The 18,658-nt window shown below is 42.7% G+C and overlaps 1 protein-coding gene across 1 annotated transcript; it reads right to left on the bottom strand.

Moving 5' to 3' along the window:
* Window positions 1–312: 312 nt before the first annotated feature.
* Window positions 313–17,193, bottom strand: pkd1l1 (polycystin 1 like 1, transient receptor potential channel interacting). The gene is made up of 49 exons (XM_026180921.2): window positions 16,922–17,193; window positions 16,009–16,174; window positions 15,297–15,536; window positions 14,947–15,079; window positions 14,661–14,864; window positions 14,360–14,538; window positions 13,467–13,670; window positions 13,175–13,338; window positions 12,849–13,079; window positions 12,591–12,758; window positions 12,256–12,327; window positions 11,997–12,176; window positions 11,835–11,912; window positions 11,478–11,620; window positions 11,027–11,147; window positions 10,785–10,920; window positions 10,344–10,536; window positions 9,807–9,863; window positions 9,372–9,722; window positions 9,063–9,290; window positions 8,752–8,865; window positions 8,462–8,613; window positions 8,243–8,343; window positions 7,776–7,974; window positions 7,578–7,661; window positions 7,024–7,231; window positions 6,542–6,648; window positions 6,300–6,399; window positions 6,081–6,209; window positions 5,779–5,952; window positions 5,500–5,686; window positions 5,317–5,408; window positions 4,895–5,211; window positions 4,699–4,783; window positions 4,419–4,604; window positions 4,217–4,335; window positions 4,031–4,141; window positions 3,834–3,942; window positions 3,611–3,679; window positions 3,316–3,401; window positions 2,997–3,231; window positions 2,786–2,890; window positions 2,387–2,527; window positions 2,121–2,255; window positions 1,722–1,946; window positions 1,363–1,527; window positions 1,020–1,172; window positions 808–905; window positions 313–705 (listed from the first exon to the last, which is right to left on the bottom strand). The coding sequence occupies exons 1-49, from the start codon at window positions 17,061–17,063 to the stop codon at window positions 489–491; spliced, it is 7,593 nt and encodes a 2,530-aa protein (XP_026036706.2). The 5' UTR covers window positions 17,064–17,193; the 3' UTR covers window positions 313–488.
* Window positions 17,194–18,658: the final 1,465 nt, after the last annotated feature.

Here is an 18,658-nt window from a genome sequence, read left to right as displayed (position 1 = left end):
GATGGATGGATGGGTTACAAACTTTTGTGCTAACAAGTTTTTAAAAAGTTATGCTACTACTGGGTAAAAATAACAAGTTAAATGTACCTTTTTGTAGATAAATTCAACAAAAATATTAATAACAGAGATTATAGATTATAGATATGAGATTATATCTCTCGGCTGGCCTGGGAACGCCTTGGTATTCCCCCGGATAAGCTGGAGGAGGTGGCTGGGGAGAGGGAGGTCTGGGCTTCTCTGCTTAGGCTGCTGCCCCCGCGACCCGGCCCCGGATAAAGCGGATGAAGATGGATGGATATTAATAACAGCAGATTTGTTGCTTCAAACATTTTAATCATGACTTTTACCCACAACCTTGATACCAAGAAGAAAAGAAGTAGAAGGTTTGTTATTAATATATCGTGCTGTCCTATTCCACATGCCTTTACAACAATTAACAAATATAAGAGTGAACAATGAATTCATGATTTGCTATCTCCATGAGGACTCTAGTGTTTATCTGGGACTGCTCTCGCAGGGTCTTCATGGACCAGAACTTTCACCACAACCTCTGGTGGTGAAGTTGTGTAGGCGGTCTGACTTTTGCCGGCTGACTCTGGGCATTTTTTGCCCTTTAAACTATCATCAGATGCCACAACAAAGTTGGAGGAGGGGTTACATCCAGTCTGACCCCTCTGCTGCAGGATGTCCTTGTTAGCCTGGGACCTATAAGTGTTATAGTTAGTCACATGATTACGTTATTCACCTTTAGTACCTGCTTAAAAATAATACCTACAAACTGGGTGAAGCCTTTTCTATTTCTGTTACCTGAACAGGTGAGACATAGTTGGGGTTCCTCCCAGATTTAACAAACATTGGTCATCTGAATGTGTGCCATTCATGATTATCTGTGACCTTGCTGAGCCCTAATAGAATCACACAGAGATTCAAATATGTTGATTTTACTCCTTAAATTAATTTTTTTGTGTATCTTTAAACAATCAAGTTTATTTGTATGGCACATATATAGACGGATTCACCTGTGAGTCCATGTTGGAGGGCTCTGGTGTGGGGGAGATGACAGGACTCTCCTTCCTGTAGCGATGGGCTTTGAGGTGCAGGCTGTCAGAGAGGGCATTGAGTCTGAACAACAGTTCGTCCACTAAACTTTCACACTCCTCGAGATAGTAGGCCTGAAAAAAGGGAAAAGTCTATTTCTATATTGGAAGGAATCAAAATAATTTAGTCAACTGGCACATTTCTAGGAACAAAACAAGAGCTACTGACCACAATCGGAGTGTTTTTAAATTCAAGCTATATCTACCTACATAAAGCAAGCTAACTGTTCTGCATTTTTTCTTCTTTTTTGAAGATGTTACTTACCCTCCCCTCTGTATGGTTATCAATTCGTGCTTCTTCATGTTGCCCAGTAGTCAGCTCAGAGACCCTGAGTCTGATGTAGTTTGCCAGTTCTGCAATGGTGATCAAATTCCTCCTGCTGTGAGATCTTCTGGTACTTCTAACCAGTGAGGACATCACACCAATCACCTACAAGAAAGACACAATTCTTACAGAACAATGAGGTGATCTCAGATAGGGTTGCTGTCTATCACAGAAATCAACCTTTTGACAACAAGTTTTACAAGCCCCCCCCCCCCCCCCCCCCCACACACACACACACACAAAACAAAACAAAGCAACCAACCACATAAACAAAAAGTAATATTATGGGAAACATGTACCACTGCTGTCCACACCACAGCAGACAGATACAGAACTCCACAGGTGAATACATCGCAGTCAGAGTGGAGGAGGCCTCTGTTATTGCTGGTGGCTCTGAGTCCCCGGTAGAGGACGCAGGGCAGGGTCCTAAGGAGGACGTGAATAGGGCTGACTGCCCAGGAGCTTTGAATGTGCAGCAGATGACCCAAGCAGGACGATGCCATCAGCAGGATCACACCTGAAATCTAGCACAAGAGAAGATGCAACAATTTCTAGTCATTTTGGCAAGAACACTTTGCAAAATATATCAAATATCACCAATGTAGGTGCAATAAATGTCAACTGCTTTATTTTGCAGCAAGTACTATTACAGTGCTTGGAGTGAAGACCTTTCCTAAGAAGAGTTATAAAGTGTTTACCATTGGCCATAAAAGACTTGAGAATAAGCGGGAAAGGAGTTTAGCAGGGGTGGCAAAGGTCCTGTTCACCCTCAGCACAGCCACACACTTGATGGTGAGAAGGAAGAGCATGATGCCACGCAGAGTACGGAGAAACTGTAGAGGAAAACATATCTCTGCATTCTTAAAATGTACTCTAACTACAGTGCAAACAAGCTGCTCATAATGATCGCCTCACAGGGTTTATTCTTTATTTTCCAAGAGAAGGTGCTGTAAATTTCTCTCACTTGTTCCCAGGAAGCCAGGAGGCGAACGTCCACACGGCCTCTGTGGTTGTTTCTCTCCAGCAGCTCTGCAACGCTCATGATAACAGCGGAGTGATAAATGTGACACACATAGTGCACAAGTGTCGCTGTGGGCACACCGACCTGCAAAAGACAGAAAGAGGGAGAAAGCTGCGTTCACTGTGCTTCATGGATAATTTGACCTTCAGATAATATTTCTGTGTGTTTTGCTTGTCAGGGTTGTTAGACAAACAGCCACAGGTTACTTTATTCTTCCAGTGAGGTTGTCGTGATCTTGTTTGGATTAGTGTGCGCCTGACTGAGAGCTGGTGTGTGCGCCTGCTTTCTAAAGTCTTACAAACATTTATGCTGGAATGATTATTTTGTCTCGGGCAGACTTACTTCCACCCAGCTGCAAGGTGTTGTCCAGTATCCAATCAGCCCTTGCTGTCCCATACTGGACACTTGGCATGAGATTTGTATGAGAGACAAGAAGAGGAAGAGAAGCTGGTCAGAGGGGAGGAAGGAGAAAAAAAATGTATTCAAATGTGTTGTAAACCTTAATCTGTAGCATCTTTTAAGACTCAGTCTAAAAGTTAGTGTAGTGTTTTACCTTGCAGACCATAACAGCATAGTCCCAGGCAGTAGGAGTGTGATGTACTCTGACTGAATGGACTTCCACAGAGGGCAGCAGGACACCGGTGGGGCTGCGCTCAGCAAGCAGCGTCACACTGGTGAACAAGTTCGGTGCGGGGCTGTACAAGGTGAATTGAACCTTCAGGGCCACCGTCCGTCCGTCCAACCAGCCAGCTGAACGCAGAAGTTTCAGTTTTGATGCAGAATCAGACCTGCAGGAGAGGAGGAGAACTGATCATTATTTGGAAGCAAAAAAAAGGTGAGTTAATCAACAGTTTCCATCGTGGATCTCTCACTTTGTGTGCCCTAAGCCAACTGTAGCGCTTGGTCCTGAGTAACAACTAAGGCGACCGCATAGCGTTGTTGAAGTCATAACAGGTACCTGGAAATTGTGAGGCAAGAAACACAACTAAAGTACAGAGACAGAATCTAGAAATCCAGATTTTACAGTGCCATTACAAGTTTAACAAATGTACAGTACAGCATTTTTCTTAACTAATTGTGAGTACTTATAAGTGCAGGAAGTCACGCATTCCTTAATGTAAGAAAATATGAATCTATCCTTCTATCAGTTCATCTTTGGTCACAAACCTCAGTTGGAGAGGTGTCAGATATTTCAATCTTCTGCAGGATTGGCTCTCCAATCACAATATGTGGCTGCTGAATGACATCAGAATGTCACGATGTGGTGCTTTGGTTTGACTTTATGACTAATCTTAATTTTGAAGGATCAAAGAGAGGTGAACACGTAGTCAGAGTTTTCTTCACCAACCTGGAGTTTTAAGTCCCTTTGGAGCTTAAAGTCATAGCTTACCTCTGTTTGGGCTGATGTGTGCTCGTACAGTGACTCTATCAGACCTGTCTGTGACCAGTTCCACCACTCCGTATGCTTTTGTATCAACATAAATGAATGATCACGGTTCCTAATAAAAGATAACATCTGATTTTTCTCTGCTTTAGAAGTAAGTGTGAATGTCAGTGAGATATACAGCAAGAGTGTTCGGGTGCTACCTCACAAAGTGTCTTCTGACAGCTCTGTTGAGCTGGTAATGTTCCCTGAATGAGCTGTCATAGGTTATACACATCATCAGGGAAAGCATGGCGACACTGAGAGACAAATCCCTGCATGAGAAGGAAAAGCACTTAAAAGTCTTACATCAAATATAGAGGGGTGCGCATGCATTCGCAAAAGCACACCTCAGGGTTTTATGAATAACAGCCTCTCTTCTTTTCCTCCTATGAGTTTTCCTCAGCTCTGCCAGAGTCGGTGGCCGTACAAGACCCAGGTACCGAGCTCGCCGTCGAGCTCGGAGCAGCTGTAAACGATAAATAACCGAGTTCACATTGCAGAAGGAAAAAACCAGAACAACATTAAACTCTACGAGCGTCTGATTATTACCTTTTTAAGGTGTGAGCGTCGTCTGTAGGGAAAAGCAGACTCAGTAAGCTGCTCTTCAGCTCCATTAATGCCTCTATGGCTCCAAAGTTTCATAGCCTCAATATTGAATTCCCTCAATCTGAAAAAAGTATGAAAGTCTGATGTTTTTCTGTGCCAACAGGAAACAGCCAAGGCCACTGCAAGTATCTGTAAAAGAAAAACATCAAGATGATATTTTTATTTAAGGTTTGTGCCATTATTTAGTTGTGTAGCTGATTATAAAAAGCACATATTATGTTACCAAAGCTGGCTGAATGATGAAGATGCAAGACATCAGGGAGATGAAAAGAGAATGGACCCAAAGCAGAACCTTGCCACTGTTAAACCTAACACATCAAAACGCACAGAGAGGCTTCAAAAGCGTGACACTGACACCCGTGATACAATATTATAACAGATAAAACAGCAGACATCACAATGAACATTACTTTCACTACCTCATTCCCAGCACTGCAGAGAGCACCAGGCAGGAGAGGGACAACAGCAGACACAGAGTCCAGGCCAAACAGACACGCCGCTGACATGTTGGTCTTTCTCTCAGTTTGTCGGTGGCATCATAATAGCTTCCTCTCTCAGAGGAAGAGTCTGGTGAACATCGTCCTTGGAGACCTTTCTCTTTTTGACCTTCATCTTTTGCCCTGGACAAACAAGCTCTTTGGGTTTCATGAAACCTGCTGCTGCCAGGAAGGAATTCAGACTTGTTTTTGTGGGGTGCTTCATCCACATTACTGTATGAAACCGACAGGTCTGCGTCCTACAGCAGAAAAAGAAAGGTCAGGCAGTGATGTTAGAAGCTGTGAGAATGACAATGAGGAGAAATGGAAAGGAAGGGAATACAGAAACTATTCTGAGGTGTAACCTGGTATTTCTGCATCCAGGATTCATCCCACTGCTGGAGGCTGCTCCAGGAGAGACGGCGGTCAAACGTGCTGTCGCTTAGTGAGAGGGGGTCTGTGAGGAGATAATAAAATAAAAGGATAATGAACAATTCAAGAAAAGACACAACAAAATTCAAAAAGAGGTCCACAGAAAACCAATTTACCTTCAGAATATTCCTTTTCAGTCTTTCTGCATTTTACACGCTGGACTCGTGACCCCGTCGGCTGTACCGCACGCAGTCGAAACAGGAAAGACACCGCTGTTGCTACGGGCAGCACAGCTACCACGCTTACAAGCCCATTTGTTACAGCACCAGCGGACACATCGACAAAGCCCAACGCAAACAGCGGCTGCAAATACAGAATAAGTAGATGCATCATTGAGCTGTAGGTAAGGCATTTCAGAGCTCTTGCTCACCAAATCTTCAACTTTGAGGGCCTACCTGATCATCCGTTTGTGCAACGATTACTGCACCAACACATGCGTACCCCAACAGCAGCAGCAGACACACACTTAGTCTTTGAGTATGTGTGAAGGAGCTGGGAGAGGGGCAGCTGTACACGGATACCCACGTATGGAAATCAGCCAAGTAGTCATTAAGCTTGAGACGCAGCATCTGCAATTACACAGAGGGAGACCTGGGGTGACACAGCAGCAAATATTACATTAAGTTTTATGTCTAGTGTAGATTAACTCACTGTGACGATGCCGAAAATAGTTTTTATGTGAACATGAGTGTTGTACCTGAGCAAAGTTTATCCCCTGAGTGCAAACACGCAGCATCCTCTCCACTCGGCCATCGCCTTTGTTCGCAGCCAGCCAGCACTGGGCAGCAAACAGCCAAGAGCATCCCACCACATGCCCTCTGAGCACCTGAATAACAAGTCAAACCACCTTAAAAGTCCACTCATCAATGAAAAGGTGTGTTCACAAACAGTTTTTGTTATAGGATTTTTTTATTACCTCAGATACCTCCACCTGTGTAAGGTACCAATCAGGGGAAGGTCCAGAGTTGTCATGCCAGATGTGAACCCCCCACACTGGGCCCAGGCTTTCTGCTGCACTGTGGGGGAGCAAAGACACAGAGATTATAGCACGTGGTAATGAGATAATGAAAAATTACACTGATTTATCTCCCTTTTTCTTACATATTGAACACAAACACAAAGAAAAAAAACTTGTTTCTAAATCACTGAGGATTTTACCTAAGTATGAAGATGTCTTTAGAGTTCCTCCTGAACAGAGTGCATCCTGGGACATGTAGTTCTTTTGTCTGTGAGAACCCATCTTCACCATACAGTGATATGTACACCTGGTCAATATATAAAGATTAAAAAAAACATTAGTCTGGGAAGAAAAACTTTTAAAAACTTTTTTATGTGATTAATTCTCTTACACTAATCTATAACATGTTCTGAATTAGTGTACGAAAAATATTCAGATAATTTAATAAAGCATGTCAAACGGCATCAGGTGCTACAGAATGAGGAGTGTTACAGTTTATCTGCTTTACCTGCTCTGTATGCAGGGAATAGTATGTGGAAAACAATGGGAAAATGGGAAGAAAGACAACAAAAAATGAAATACACAAATACAGTGGCCATAAGGATCCAGGAGGAGCATATTTTGAGAACAGCTAAATACCAAAGGAGCTGATAAGTTTGAAAGAAACCAAAAACAGCCCTGCCTTTGCACTCATACGGGCTGCAGAGCTGAGACCCGTGTGGGTTGTAACTGCGTAGAGATACGGATCAGATGCAGAGTTGTCAGACAGGTAGTGAACCCTTTGACTTTGCGTTGCAACAACATCAGCTCTTTTACACGCCGCCAACCCCGCGACGTACAGGCACACGAACAGCAACAGCATGCCCAGCACTGTCAGATCAGTGGATGCGCTGAGGTTTCAGAGAAGCAAAGAAAAGGAGAGAGATGCCTTAGAGGATGCGTTAAATATCAACACTAATGTTATATTTCTATTTTTCATCTACGGTACATTTTGTTTGCAAAAGAAACTTACCGGTAGCTTCAACAGGTCAAGAGGTTGATATATTTCAAAATACAAATAAAAGAAAAAAAAATCTAGCAATCCGGTTTCATTTTATTACGTTTCAAACCTGATGAGCAAAAAAATCCTACTGTTTCTTTCTCCCCCCCCCCCCCCCCTTTTTTTTGGTAAAATGCATGTAAAAATATTTGTGCAGATCAGTGTTTTTTGTTATTTTCCAGGTCTCGGTTGGTCACCTTAGGAACGGGTTCACATCTGCTGTGCTGTGGATGCTCTGGATCTGCTGCTGCTTCACGGTCAGCGGTCTCAAACGGTGGCAGCTAGGATTCAGCAAATATAAAGAAGCATGTTAATCACCTCTGCATCCAGATTTGTCCTCTAGTGTTTGTTTGTTTTCTTATATTCTCACACACAGACACACTCACATGCTTTACCTGCAGCTGACAGCTGAATCTGTGTCTGCTAGCTGTGTTCTGCAGCCCTGATGTGTCCAAGCCCCCTGCTGGCCGTCCCAGGACAAACACAGACTGCTGTCCACTGTCAGACTGTAGCTTATCTCTTCAGTCAGGTGATTGGCTCTGGGTGCTTTACCAAAATCAGCATTAAGCAGTGCCAAGTGACCAACACCTGCAGCTGGAAGTTTTGGGAATTTGTTACAATATTTCCCAGCGAACTTACTCAAAGCATGTACATGTTAGAAAGATGACTTGACTGACTCATACTACTCAGCTAAAACATACATGGATCAATTGATTTCTATTAAGTTTAACTGAGATTCTGGGTAGATTTTTCACTCCACAAATAGATGATCAGTCTTAAAAATACTTTGTAAAAGGACAGAGAATTTAACAGAAGGAAAGACCAGGAGGGCAGAAGAGTCAGAAACAGAAAATGGTCTTACCGCTGAGGTAGGATGAGGGCAGAGTGATGCGTGAGGTGTTGCTCTCCCACCTGTAAATCTTGCGCAGATGGTGCATTCTAGGAGTCGGCTTTTCAAACATCCTGATACAGCGGACACTCACGGTTAGATATGTGCCATAGTCTCACCTTTCAGTCAAAACTCATTCAAATTATTCTGTTATTATCTGAGTATGAGTATAACACGGTGCTGTAATAATACCTGAAGAGCACCATGAGGGGAAACGCCTTTTTGGTCGTGGGTCTGAAGAGTAGAGTGAACTGGATGGACTGCAGCAAGTGTTCCTGGGTAATGTTGAAGCTGTGGTAGTTGACCCGGCTGCGCAGGAGGGCGAACTCCCACGAGGAGCTTTTCTGCAGCAGAAATTTAGTCTCGTGTTGTTGGAGTAAAGATACAACACTGCACGTTTTAAGAATTTCTTTTAACAAAATCTTATTATGAAGAACCTCTCATTTTCCACAAACAAAAGAAAAGGACAATCAGCAGCTCACGTTTCTTTGTGTGTGACGAAGCTCGGTGTTGAATGGTTGAATGAGGGAGGAAACGTGGATCCTTCTCCTCGTGTTGCACTTGTAAAGACTTAGGTCAACCACTGGTCCACTCACCTGGAAATCCAAAGAATAAGTAAGAGAGATGTCTCACCTTTAACCCTGTTAAGCTGAACCATGAAATAACTGGTAGAAAATGCATCATTCACAGTTTATGTTAAACAAACAAAACCGATAAAGGGGTTAGAGTTAAAAGTCTCACTGATGGTATAGATGTTAAATCACTGTATGTGCAACTACTGAGCAGGTCTCACCTGTGTAGGATTGGCCCAGGTGTAAGGACTGTGAGCAAGCTCGGTGAGCACAGTGAGGACACACGGTCCATGCTGGAGAAACAGAATCTGGATGAAAGAAGCAGGCATGTAGACCCTGACTGAGCCACTGTTTATGACTGTGGAGGTGTTGTTTTGGGATGCAGCATACAAATTAATGAGGCTGCTGCTAACTCTGTGCTCCTTGGTCTCATGAAACAAAATGTACTTCTGGAAAACAAGAAAAGGAGGATGAATTTCATTAAAAAACTAAAACTGTGGAGAAATAGTTTTAAATGTGTTTTGTCTCACCAGCATGAGCTCTGATGCAGCCTGCAGAATATCAGCTACGAGCATCACCGCTTGCTTTTCTGGAGGTGAACGTCCTTGTTTGATGTGGCCACTGGTGGATGAGTTCACTGCAGTGCTGTTTGGAGTGTTTTCATCATTTCTTAGGTTTCCATCAGCAGTTGAGTCTTCTTGTGTAATGTCAGGTGTGAAGGTGCAAGTAGTCACCACCTGAAGGCTGTGTGAAAGCAGGGTGAGCGCTGTATTGAGCACCTTCTGGTTTATAATGTAGTGGCGATAAGCACTAGATGCAGAAAACTGCTCGGACATCATCTGAATGTGAGCTGTTACTCGTTTGGCACTTGCTAGTGTCACCTAAAAGGAATAAAGGAAGTATTAGAAACAATCTAGCATCTACAACCCTGCTCCCAGTTTGGTTTTGTGAGTCCATCCACTCACCTGACTTGTAACTCGTAGCAGGTCGTTCAGAATGCAAATATTGTCTGTCATTGACTCCTAGAATGGAAACATAACTGAATGATTAACAGTAAATGGACTGGTTCTTATACAGCACTTTTCTACTTCCACTCCAAGCACTTTATACAACAGGCCTCATTCATAAAAACACTTTCCTTTTTGATAAAGCTTATAGTTAGGACTGGATCAGGTGACCCTGAACCCTCTCTTAGTTATGCTGCAGTACACTAGGACTGCTGGGGGCATCCCATTATGCACTGGGTGTGTCTTCTTCATTCACCTCCACCTGTTTATACACCAGTATTGCATTCAGAGGCTTAAACGAGCATTGATTAGTTGTCTTTTGCTCTCTTCTCTTTCCTTCTCTTTCCCCTCAGAGCCACGTGAGATGCTTGATTTTTCTTTTCTTTGATCAAAACTCGATTTTAATGCTACCGCTCTTCCTCCCAGAGAGCCGGGGCTGTAGAACAGAAAAAGAACATTGTTGTGTTTTATCACTTGTGATGTCAGTGTGTTTACCTGATCGCTGCTCTCAAGCTCACACAAGGTGCGAATGAGCACAGTGCGCATGTGCCTCTGTGCATGTGTGTTGGCCTCTGTTTCCAGGCTGAGTCTGTTCAGGATGCTGGTGAGGAGGCTGATGTAGTTACGAATCTCCATACTGTTCCCAAGCTGCACCAAAGCCGACAGGTTCCTCAGACCGGACTCCGACCTGGAGATGGTGAAAGTAAGGATTTGCATGTTCTATAGAATCTATATTATTGTTGACTTGCTCAGATTGATGCTTTGTAGTTTAACACACACAGTCGTTCTTAACAGTAGCTTTTTGGCTGACAGCATAAAATCCCTGAGCGTGCTCAAGCTCAGTGCTATTTAAATCACCAGCAGGCCCTCTTAAGTAGACAGCACGAGACATCTGCATATCATATCATCATAATATGATCACATGGGGGTTCTTACAGCTCAAGATCAGGATCATGATGGGAAGAGGAAGATGAGGTGTCTCTGAGGAAGCTTGGTTGGACTTGTACTGTCACAGGACAGGGTTTGGTGGCTGACCCATATGTGCTGCTTCTTATTTCTGTGTAAATAGTTACTGCGGTGACAACAGTAATAAGAGCAATAAAAAAAATAAGAAAATATTAGAAAAATAATAATTCTGTTAATGCTCCTTAAGCAACAGTGTGTCTTTGTGTGTTTACCTTTATAGTCATCCCTGGGGTCACCTGAAGGAAGGCTGAAGTAGTATTGGAAGTCTCTCCCCTGGTACAGTGTCCTGGGGAGTCGGTCTCCTACACTGAAGCTGTACTCATACACTAAGTCCTTTGGCACACACACACACACACACACACACACACACACACACACACACACACACACACACACACACACACACACACACACACACACACATACACACACACACACACACATTTCTGTGAAGACTGGCATGCCAGGACCAAGGTCAAAAAATTTGGGGTGATCAATTAGTAAAATTATGGGGTCAAGGAGAGCCCTGAAGAGGTTTACTTCAATCATCGGCAGACAGCTCCGAACTTCAAGCACTGAGTGGCAATGTCTTGTAATAAAAATGCACTTTGAAAATCTTTAATCAAAGCAGGAAGAGTGTTAAAAGCATGCGACAGAAAATACCTCCTTCCCTGAGGTGCAGAAGATGCTGAAGTGTGTGTGTAACTCGAGTCCTCTGACAGGCTGCACCTGGCACGCCAAGCCCTCTGGAACAGGATTGGTCTGTAAGAACAGCTGAGTCCGGCCCAGACGCCTGCTCTGAGATTCTCAATTCATCAGACAACAATCGAGAGGATCATTAACAGACGGAGACTGACTTTAAAGGCAATGTGGGCATTTTAATGTTCAAGTTAAAGTACTGCAGTAAATGTAAAAAATAATATATGTCTGTGATTTTGTCCTTTTGTCCCATTATCCTGTTTTATAAATCTCTAATAACTCTCGCCTGGGCTGGTCTATATGTAGCCATCCCAAACTTACTGGCAGTGACCTCCAACATGTATCTGCTCCTGGGCCTCAGACTGAAGGGCTTGATCTTGAGAAAAGAACAGGAGATTCCTGTAGAGATTTTTAAAAGGGAAAAAAAGATGGCTAAATGCTGACACAGTGGCACAGAAGCAGGAATTTTTCTGCATAATGTACCTGTGTAAGTAAAGGACTCAAAGAGGCCTCTGTTCAGAGGATTTCGAGGTAAGTCGAGCAAAGTCGGTGCCTGAATTGCCACAAAAGGCTTAGAATCCACTAGATTACTCCCTTCATCTTTGTGTAATCCCATATCAAACATCGAGACGTCTCCTGCACTGAAGCGCTCACCATCTTCACCTGGGAACGATCGTGAGTGAGTACCAGTAAAAACCATCTCAGATAAGAAATAAACAGTGATTGTAGATATGAACTGTACCTCTGGGTCTCCCTGCTGACATCCCTGGGTCGCCTTCCTCTGCGTTTGGAAAGGGAGCACCATAATCTGGATCTGTAACAGAACCAGCTTTAGTGCAATAATAATAACAGTCAAGCAACATAATATTGCCCCATATAACTGAAAAATATTCTTTATATTTGGAAAAAGTTATTTATTTATGATGGGAACTTTCTTCATGTTGGTTCCAGGTTGGTAAAACTCTTTCACAAACTGTATTTTTATTGTAATTTAATCCGTTTAAATTGTGCTAACAGCATCAAATTATATATAACTTAAATAGACTGAGCTTATATGGCGATTTTAGATTTTCTCACCTAGTCGACCACCCGCATTGCTACTCTCCAGAACACGAAAAGAAAAGTCCCAGTCGGCAGAGGAGTCAGACTCCACTGAAGTTTCACTGCTAATGTCCCCTTGGATCAAGTAGTCGGAATATAGGACACCATCATTGTTGAGAACACGTGGACTAGACTCTGGCAAAGCTGCGGGGTGAGGAAAGAAGTCACATTTAGTGACAGAGTGGTACGCTCCAAGTCATGTATATATATTTGTTTATACAGCTAATAACACACCAGCTTTGTCTGATGTGTCTCCACTCCTGGTTGTTGATGCCCCACTATCAGCCAGGTCCACATCACCGTTTCTGGTTTCAAAGGTAGCCACGGTAACGGCTGAAGAAGATGAATAAGGGGTCGTCTGGGTGTTCTGTGACACATTTGTAACAGGAGGGTGTAGAGTAGAGGTGGCAGGACTTTCCATGATGGCAGACATGGTGCTGAGATCTACTGTGTGGCAAAACGGGACTAGAATAGAACACAAGATTTTACTTTTTTAATTTAATTTCCATTTTTAGGGGAATTTTTGGGGGAATTTTCTTGCACAGTGGCACTGAATTTACCTTCTGTGAAAGGCTTGGATGAAGCATTGACCAGGTACAGACTCCAGGTGTACTGGATGTGCCGTGCAGGAATGTGGCAGGCTTCACACACGGTGCCGACAGAGAACGACTGATCCCAGTTCACACGGTCTCCCCGACACTCAGGGCAGTAAATGGACAGCTTCCTGGATCGGATGCATTTAGGCGCATGTTAAACGTCACTTAAGAATTAAAGTGCTGCTTTTAATCAAACACTTCTATTTGATTCTGTTCGGTTATGTGATTCAATTGAGACTTTATGAAGAGGTCACACCCGATGAGGTTTGATGTTACAGTGAGGAAGGTCTCTGATGAAGCTGAACGCTCTCCGCTTTGGACAGTGAGCGTGAACTGGAACTGGTCAAAGTTGGTTTTTAAGAAGCTGGCGGGAAATTTGAGCACCAGCGACGAAGTGGGAATGTGCTGGTTGAAGCAGGAGCTGGTGATGGTGCTCACTGGTTTACATGCCCAACTGTAGCTATACAGAGAAAATCAGAAATTCTGTTAACTTCCAAACACACATTAAATTTCTCAAGGTGAAACAAATACAACTAAAAATGACTAAGATGTAGGAAAATCCACCAAAATATAATATTTACATATTTATTGGCATTTTTTGCCATTTATTTAGTTATAGCTGAGCCCAATGTTGGCGACTTTTGGCAATTACAGCTCAGAAATGCTACTGGCAAATGTTATGTGGGCCAGACGTGCAGCCGAAAAACAAATGAGACTCTAGGCACCCAAACTGCAACACAGAGACGAGAGAGAATAGCTTTCTGTGGACACAGCTCACTAACCAGCTTCAGAAGGAGCGGATCTGGAGAGCGCAGCTAAGCGAGCAGCTGCAGCAACAGGAACACACCCATCATGAACTGCTCAAGGCAGAGGAAAAGCCTCACGCTATAGGACAAACTGAATTTTGATCCAGGAGTTAAATAGTGAGTAAGATACCCTCAGTCAGGAGGAGGACCTAAAAAGCAAAATCTCAGCAAACCTTGAGCTGAACACTAAACTTACAGCAGAGGTAGCGGTGAGAATGGGAACGTGACCACTTCCATAAACATTTAAAACCAGAGGAAAGTGAACATTCTTATTCGTTTTTCCTCATTGAGGCGACAGCTTCTGGCTTGTTGCCTATTAAAGGTGTCAGGGCTCAATTTCTACCTGAGTGGGTTCGTGGGGAAGTCAGGGTCGTAAGATGCCTGCCCATCCAGGGTTACTATGGTGTTCCTGTTGTTAAGGAAGATGTTGGTGCCACCCTGGATGAAAGCCACAGGAGGGCTCGGCATCACCTGAACCTTTACGCTGTAGTTACTGTACACCACACTGCCGACGACCTGAACCTGCAGGAGAAACACAAGCCTCGATCATTCGGAATAATCGTATAGCAACAGAAATAACGACTTGAAATGGAGAGACCGGCCGTTAAATAGTTCTTCTGTATTATTGTATTATTATTACACACCCTGGCTGTAGCCGTATAAGTGTCATACTCCAGGAGATGGCTTTGCACTATGAGGATCTGCCTGTGTGTGTCTGTGAGAGGCAGCGGCACTGCCTGGCCTGCAGAGTCGAATAAAGTCCAGGAGTAGCGCAGGCCTCTTGATACATCACAATCCACTTCCGTTTCGTACGTCACACCCAGATGGACAACCTCATATCTTCGTACCTAGGTGCAAAGAGAAGGTTGTATTGTCTTTTATTAACTATGCTCCGCCATACGTACTTGTGAGGTCTGGACAAAGAGCTACCTGTAGTTTAAGAGGCCCCATGTTTTTGACAGGTGGAGGCTGACAAGGCTGGTCCACAACAAAGATGTGGCTGCTCAGGGAAGCAGAGCTGACCAGGTTAGACGCCGTCACTTCCACTCTGAACTCTCCCGTTCTGAGGAGGAAAAACATGTTTATTAAGCACACTTGTGTTAGGCTACATGTGATTTTCATATTTATCTGAAAGACAGATAGTGAAACATACTAACAAGTTTGTAAAAGGTAAATACAAAATTAGAGAATCTTAATCCTAACTTAATCTAAACTTAAAGTCCGATTTGAGTTTACAAGGAGAATGAAAGCCCAAAGTCTTGTTAAACTCTCTGACTCACCTGTGGAAGATGTGCCGTTCTGTGCTCTGTCCAGACCGGCTTGTTCCATCCCCAAAGCTCCACAGGAAGTTGATGTCGGTCCCCATATTTACCCGGCAACTGAACACCACTGTATGATTCTGCAAAACCGAGGCTCGGTGGACCAGCCTGTTGAGCTTCACTGTTCTCTGGATTACCACCGGGAACATGTCAGAGGTAACGGCCATCTTACCATGTGACATGATTACAGACACATTATACCTATGGTGAGGAAAGGTGGGATTTAAGAGGGGTTAGTTTAATTCACATGGTGTTTGATTTATTTAATCATATTTTATTTAGAAGCTGTTGAGCTATTGTGTTTAAAGACATAATGACACACAAATGCTACCAAAAACATAACCTCCTTGGTGCACGTAATAATGTGGGGATGAAGAACGTTTTTTTAGCGTTAGAAGACTTGAGAAGGACCAACCAACAGAGGCTGGGTGATTCTAGTTGTTTGCCAGTTTCTGTTATGACTGTTAGATTACAAGTTAAAATTTATGCATGTAAACCAACTTCACATGTTTTACCCTTGTGACAGTTTTGTTGACTTTTTTTTTAACTGTCAGGATTTGAAAAACAAAACGTATGTAACCTTGTCCGTGGATGAACACTTTTAAGGCTCTGGCTTATTTAAAAAATCTCCAATTATTTTATTTTAAAAATGTTGCACATGCCTCGCTATTACCTGCCAGGCTTTAGGTATTTTCTAGTGATGATCCTAGAGGTAGTTGTGGCTGATGTGTAGTCTCCAAAGTGCCAGACGAACACTGGATCTGGTACGTCAGTCACAGCTTGGAAGATTATATCTGTATTTGTTGGATATGCTTGCCTTGCTGCAAAAATCCTCACAGCTAAGGATAAGAGACACACATGGTCATTACAGATAAATCACACCAAAGATAATGACACTAATTAAAGATAACAACAACAACAAAAAAAGACAGAAACATTTGGCATCAATGCTGTGACTCCTCGGTGGTTACCGTTTTAGATTTAGTCTCACTTGTGGTGACAGCTTCCTGTTCTTTGTACACGCTCTCACACCTCAAGTAAAACACTTGATTCTCAGCCTGACGCTCAAATGCAACCGTCCTAGTGTGGTTGAAAAGCTAAACCGTGACCACTTCCTGTGCTCCTGTCATGTAGCTGCATTTCCTGTACAGCGGTGATGAGCTCACCAGCAGCGAAGCAGCCACGTTTGACCCCGGTGCACCTCTAAAATAAAACCTAATGCTTTTCTAAACCTAATCCCGGCCTGGCATGACCTCCCATGGATGACTTCTGAATGTACGGATGCATGAACTCCTAGTAGGCCTCGAGACACCACTGATGAATGATGGCAGTGGAGAGGATCGATGCTGTGAGGTGATGCTGTCCTACAGCAGTGGCGATTGAGTGCAAATTGCAGCTGGAGTGGGCGGAGGTGTGAAGGTTATCAAGGTTTGACGTGTGAGGGTACCGCCGTGTCAACAAACAAGATTGTAAGCATATGTGATGTTGCCATGGTCGCTCTCATAGGTGGGGGCTACATTTAGTGTGAGGCTGAGGACAAGCAGGTGTTTCATGGTGGTGAGCAGCTCTCACAGAAACAATCTCACCTGAAGTTAAATGATTCCCACACAAGATCCCTTTAAGGTGAGAGCAGCCGGGAGATAAGACCACCTGCAAGACCACACGACCACATGCAGAAAGCACACACACAAAGACACACACCAATGTGAGATTAAAGGATATCTCCATTCATATTTGATTTTTCTTCTCATCGAAGAAAGAACACAATGAGCATAAATGCTTTTAAAATCTTGTATCTCTTATTTCCCGCGGTTATATAATATCCCAGCTATTGTTTTAAACATACTGAGCCTTTCTAAAAAAAAAAGAGAACTATAAAATGTTTTAGTTGTTTGCACCTTTAATTTATTAATACTAGCATAATTCATACAAAACCGTTGCATTTTTTAATGACTGAAAGCTGAGAACTCACAACATGTATTGTCTTCTGCTTCCACCCATAGAGGCATGATGCATTCACTGACACTGCGTGAACTCCCTCTGATTCGAAGGTCCACTTCTGAAAATGATGAGAAGCGTTGAGTTTTCAGATTAAAAAACATGACAGTACATTGAAGGATGAGGGATATTTCAGATGATGGAGATTAAAAAATCAGGTCACCTACAGAAAACTGCGTTCCTTCAACAAGAAGAGGAATTCCATGAATTCTTATTTGCAAAGCTGACAGTCCGGCATCAGAAGTATGTATGCCATTCTGGCTCACTAGCGTTACAGCATTTTTTTCAGTCCTTCTGCAGACCCAGCAGATTTATGGTGTTGGCTACTGCTTAAATAATGTTTGAACACTTAACCTTCTACTTTATCTCAGTTTGAACACACCAGTGGCTCTGAATGAACAAACTAAGCTCTGAGGAGCTTTGATGAGCTTTAATGAGCACATCAAGGTTTGCTTATGCTCTTTTCCCTGTCACCGTAGAAGAGTTGTGTAATGACTCACAAATACGTAGTTATGCTAATCAGTAATTTTGAGGATTATGCACATTTTGCACATTCAACCTGAATAAAACTCCCTCAAGAGCTTTTCTCTTTGTTGCAATTTTTCCAAGATTTTTAGTTTATTATTTATACGTTATGATTCTTTTGGAAAAACTCTAGATGCAATTGGTTTTAAAAAAAAGAGTTACTGGATTTACCAGATGAGTATTAATCTAAAGAAAAGGTTTTTTAAAAATACATTAAAAAAATACATAAAATACATGAAAAACAGGGCAAAAACATCAAAAATTATTTATCATATATGTTGAATGTTCAGTTATTTTATATTTTTTGGTTGTTTCGTTTTTCTTTTTTTTTTAAAGCTAACATTCACAGCTGATAAAATTCTTTGAAAAGCTGACAATTCAAGTGAGCAAAACATCTTTCTTATATATATTTTAGATATATAATATTTTTATATTAATATTTTCCTGCTGGAAAATCACAAACAGGCCAAACTGCATATATGAGCTTAACATAATAAACACATAAATCAATTTCCCATTATAAATCCCCAAATAGCTATTTCCTTTTAAAGCCAAACCTGACAAGTTAATTAATTTAGACTCATTTATAAGTTATTGTTGTGTGATTTACCACTGTGCTGTTCAGACAGTGTGGCTGTGAAAGGGAAGCTGTTTCTTCTTCCCTGTGAGTAAAGCACCAGCAGAACTCAGCTGCTAATCTGTCACTTACAAACGCCTGCAGAGTGACGGGATCGGCCCAATATGCAGCCACACCCTCAGTCACACCGTCAGAGTCCAAGTGAACCGTGGGGATGCAGGAG

Source organism: Astatotilapia calliptera, chromosome 9, assembly GCF_964374335.1.
Source record: "Astatotilapia calliptera chromosome 9, fAstCal68.1, whole genome shotgun sequence".
Lineage (NCBI taxonomy): Eukaryota > Metazoa > Chordata > Actinopteri > Cichliformes > Cichlidae > Astatotilapia > Astatotilapia calliptera.
This window is presented reverse-complemented; position numbering and strand designations above follow the sequence as displayed.

Bases quoted from the DNA above. Each gene is read 5' to 3' on its own strand.
- pkd1l1 (XM_026180921.2), bottom strand. From the start codon at position 17,063: ATGGAGATATCCTTTAATCTCACATTGGTGTGTGTCTTTGTGTGTGTG. The intron at 13,339-13,466 runs GTGTGACCTCTT...CATCCGATCCAG, and splicing joins GTAACATCAAACCTCATCGG to GAAGCTGTCCATTTACTGCC. The intron at 706-807 runs GTAACAGAAATA...TAACACTTATAG, and splicing joins ACTATGTCTCACCTGTTCAG to GTCCCAGGCTAACAAGGACA.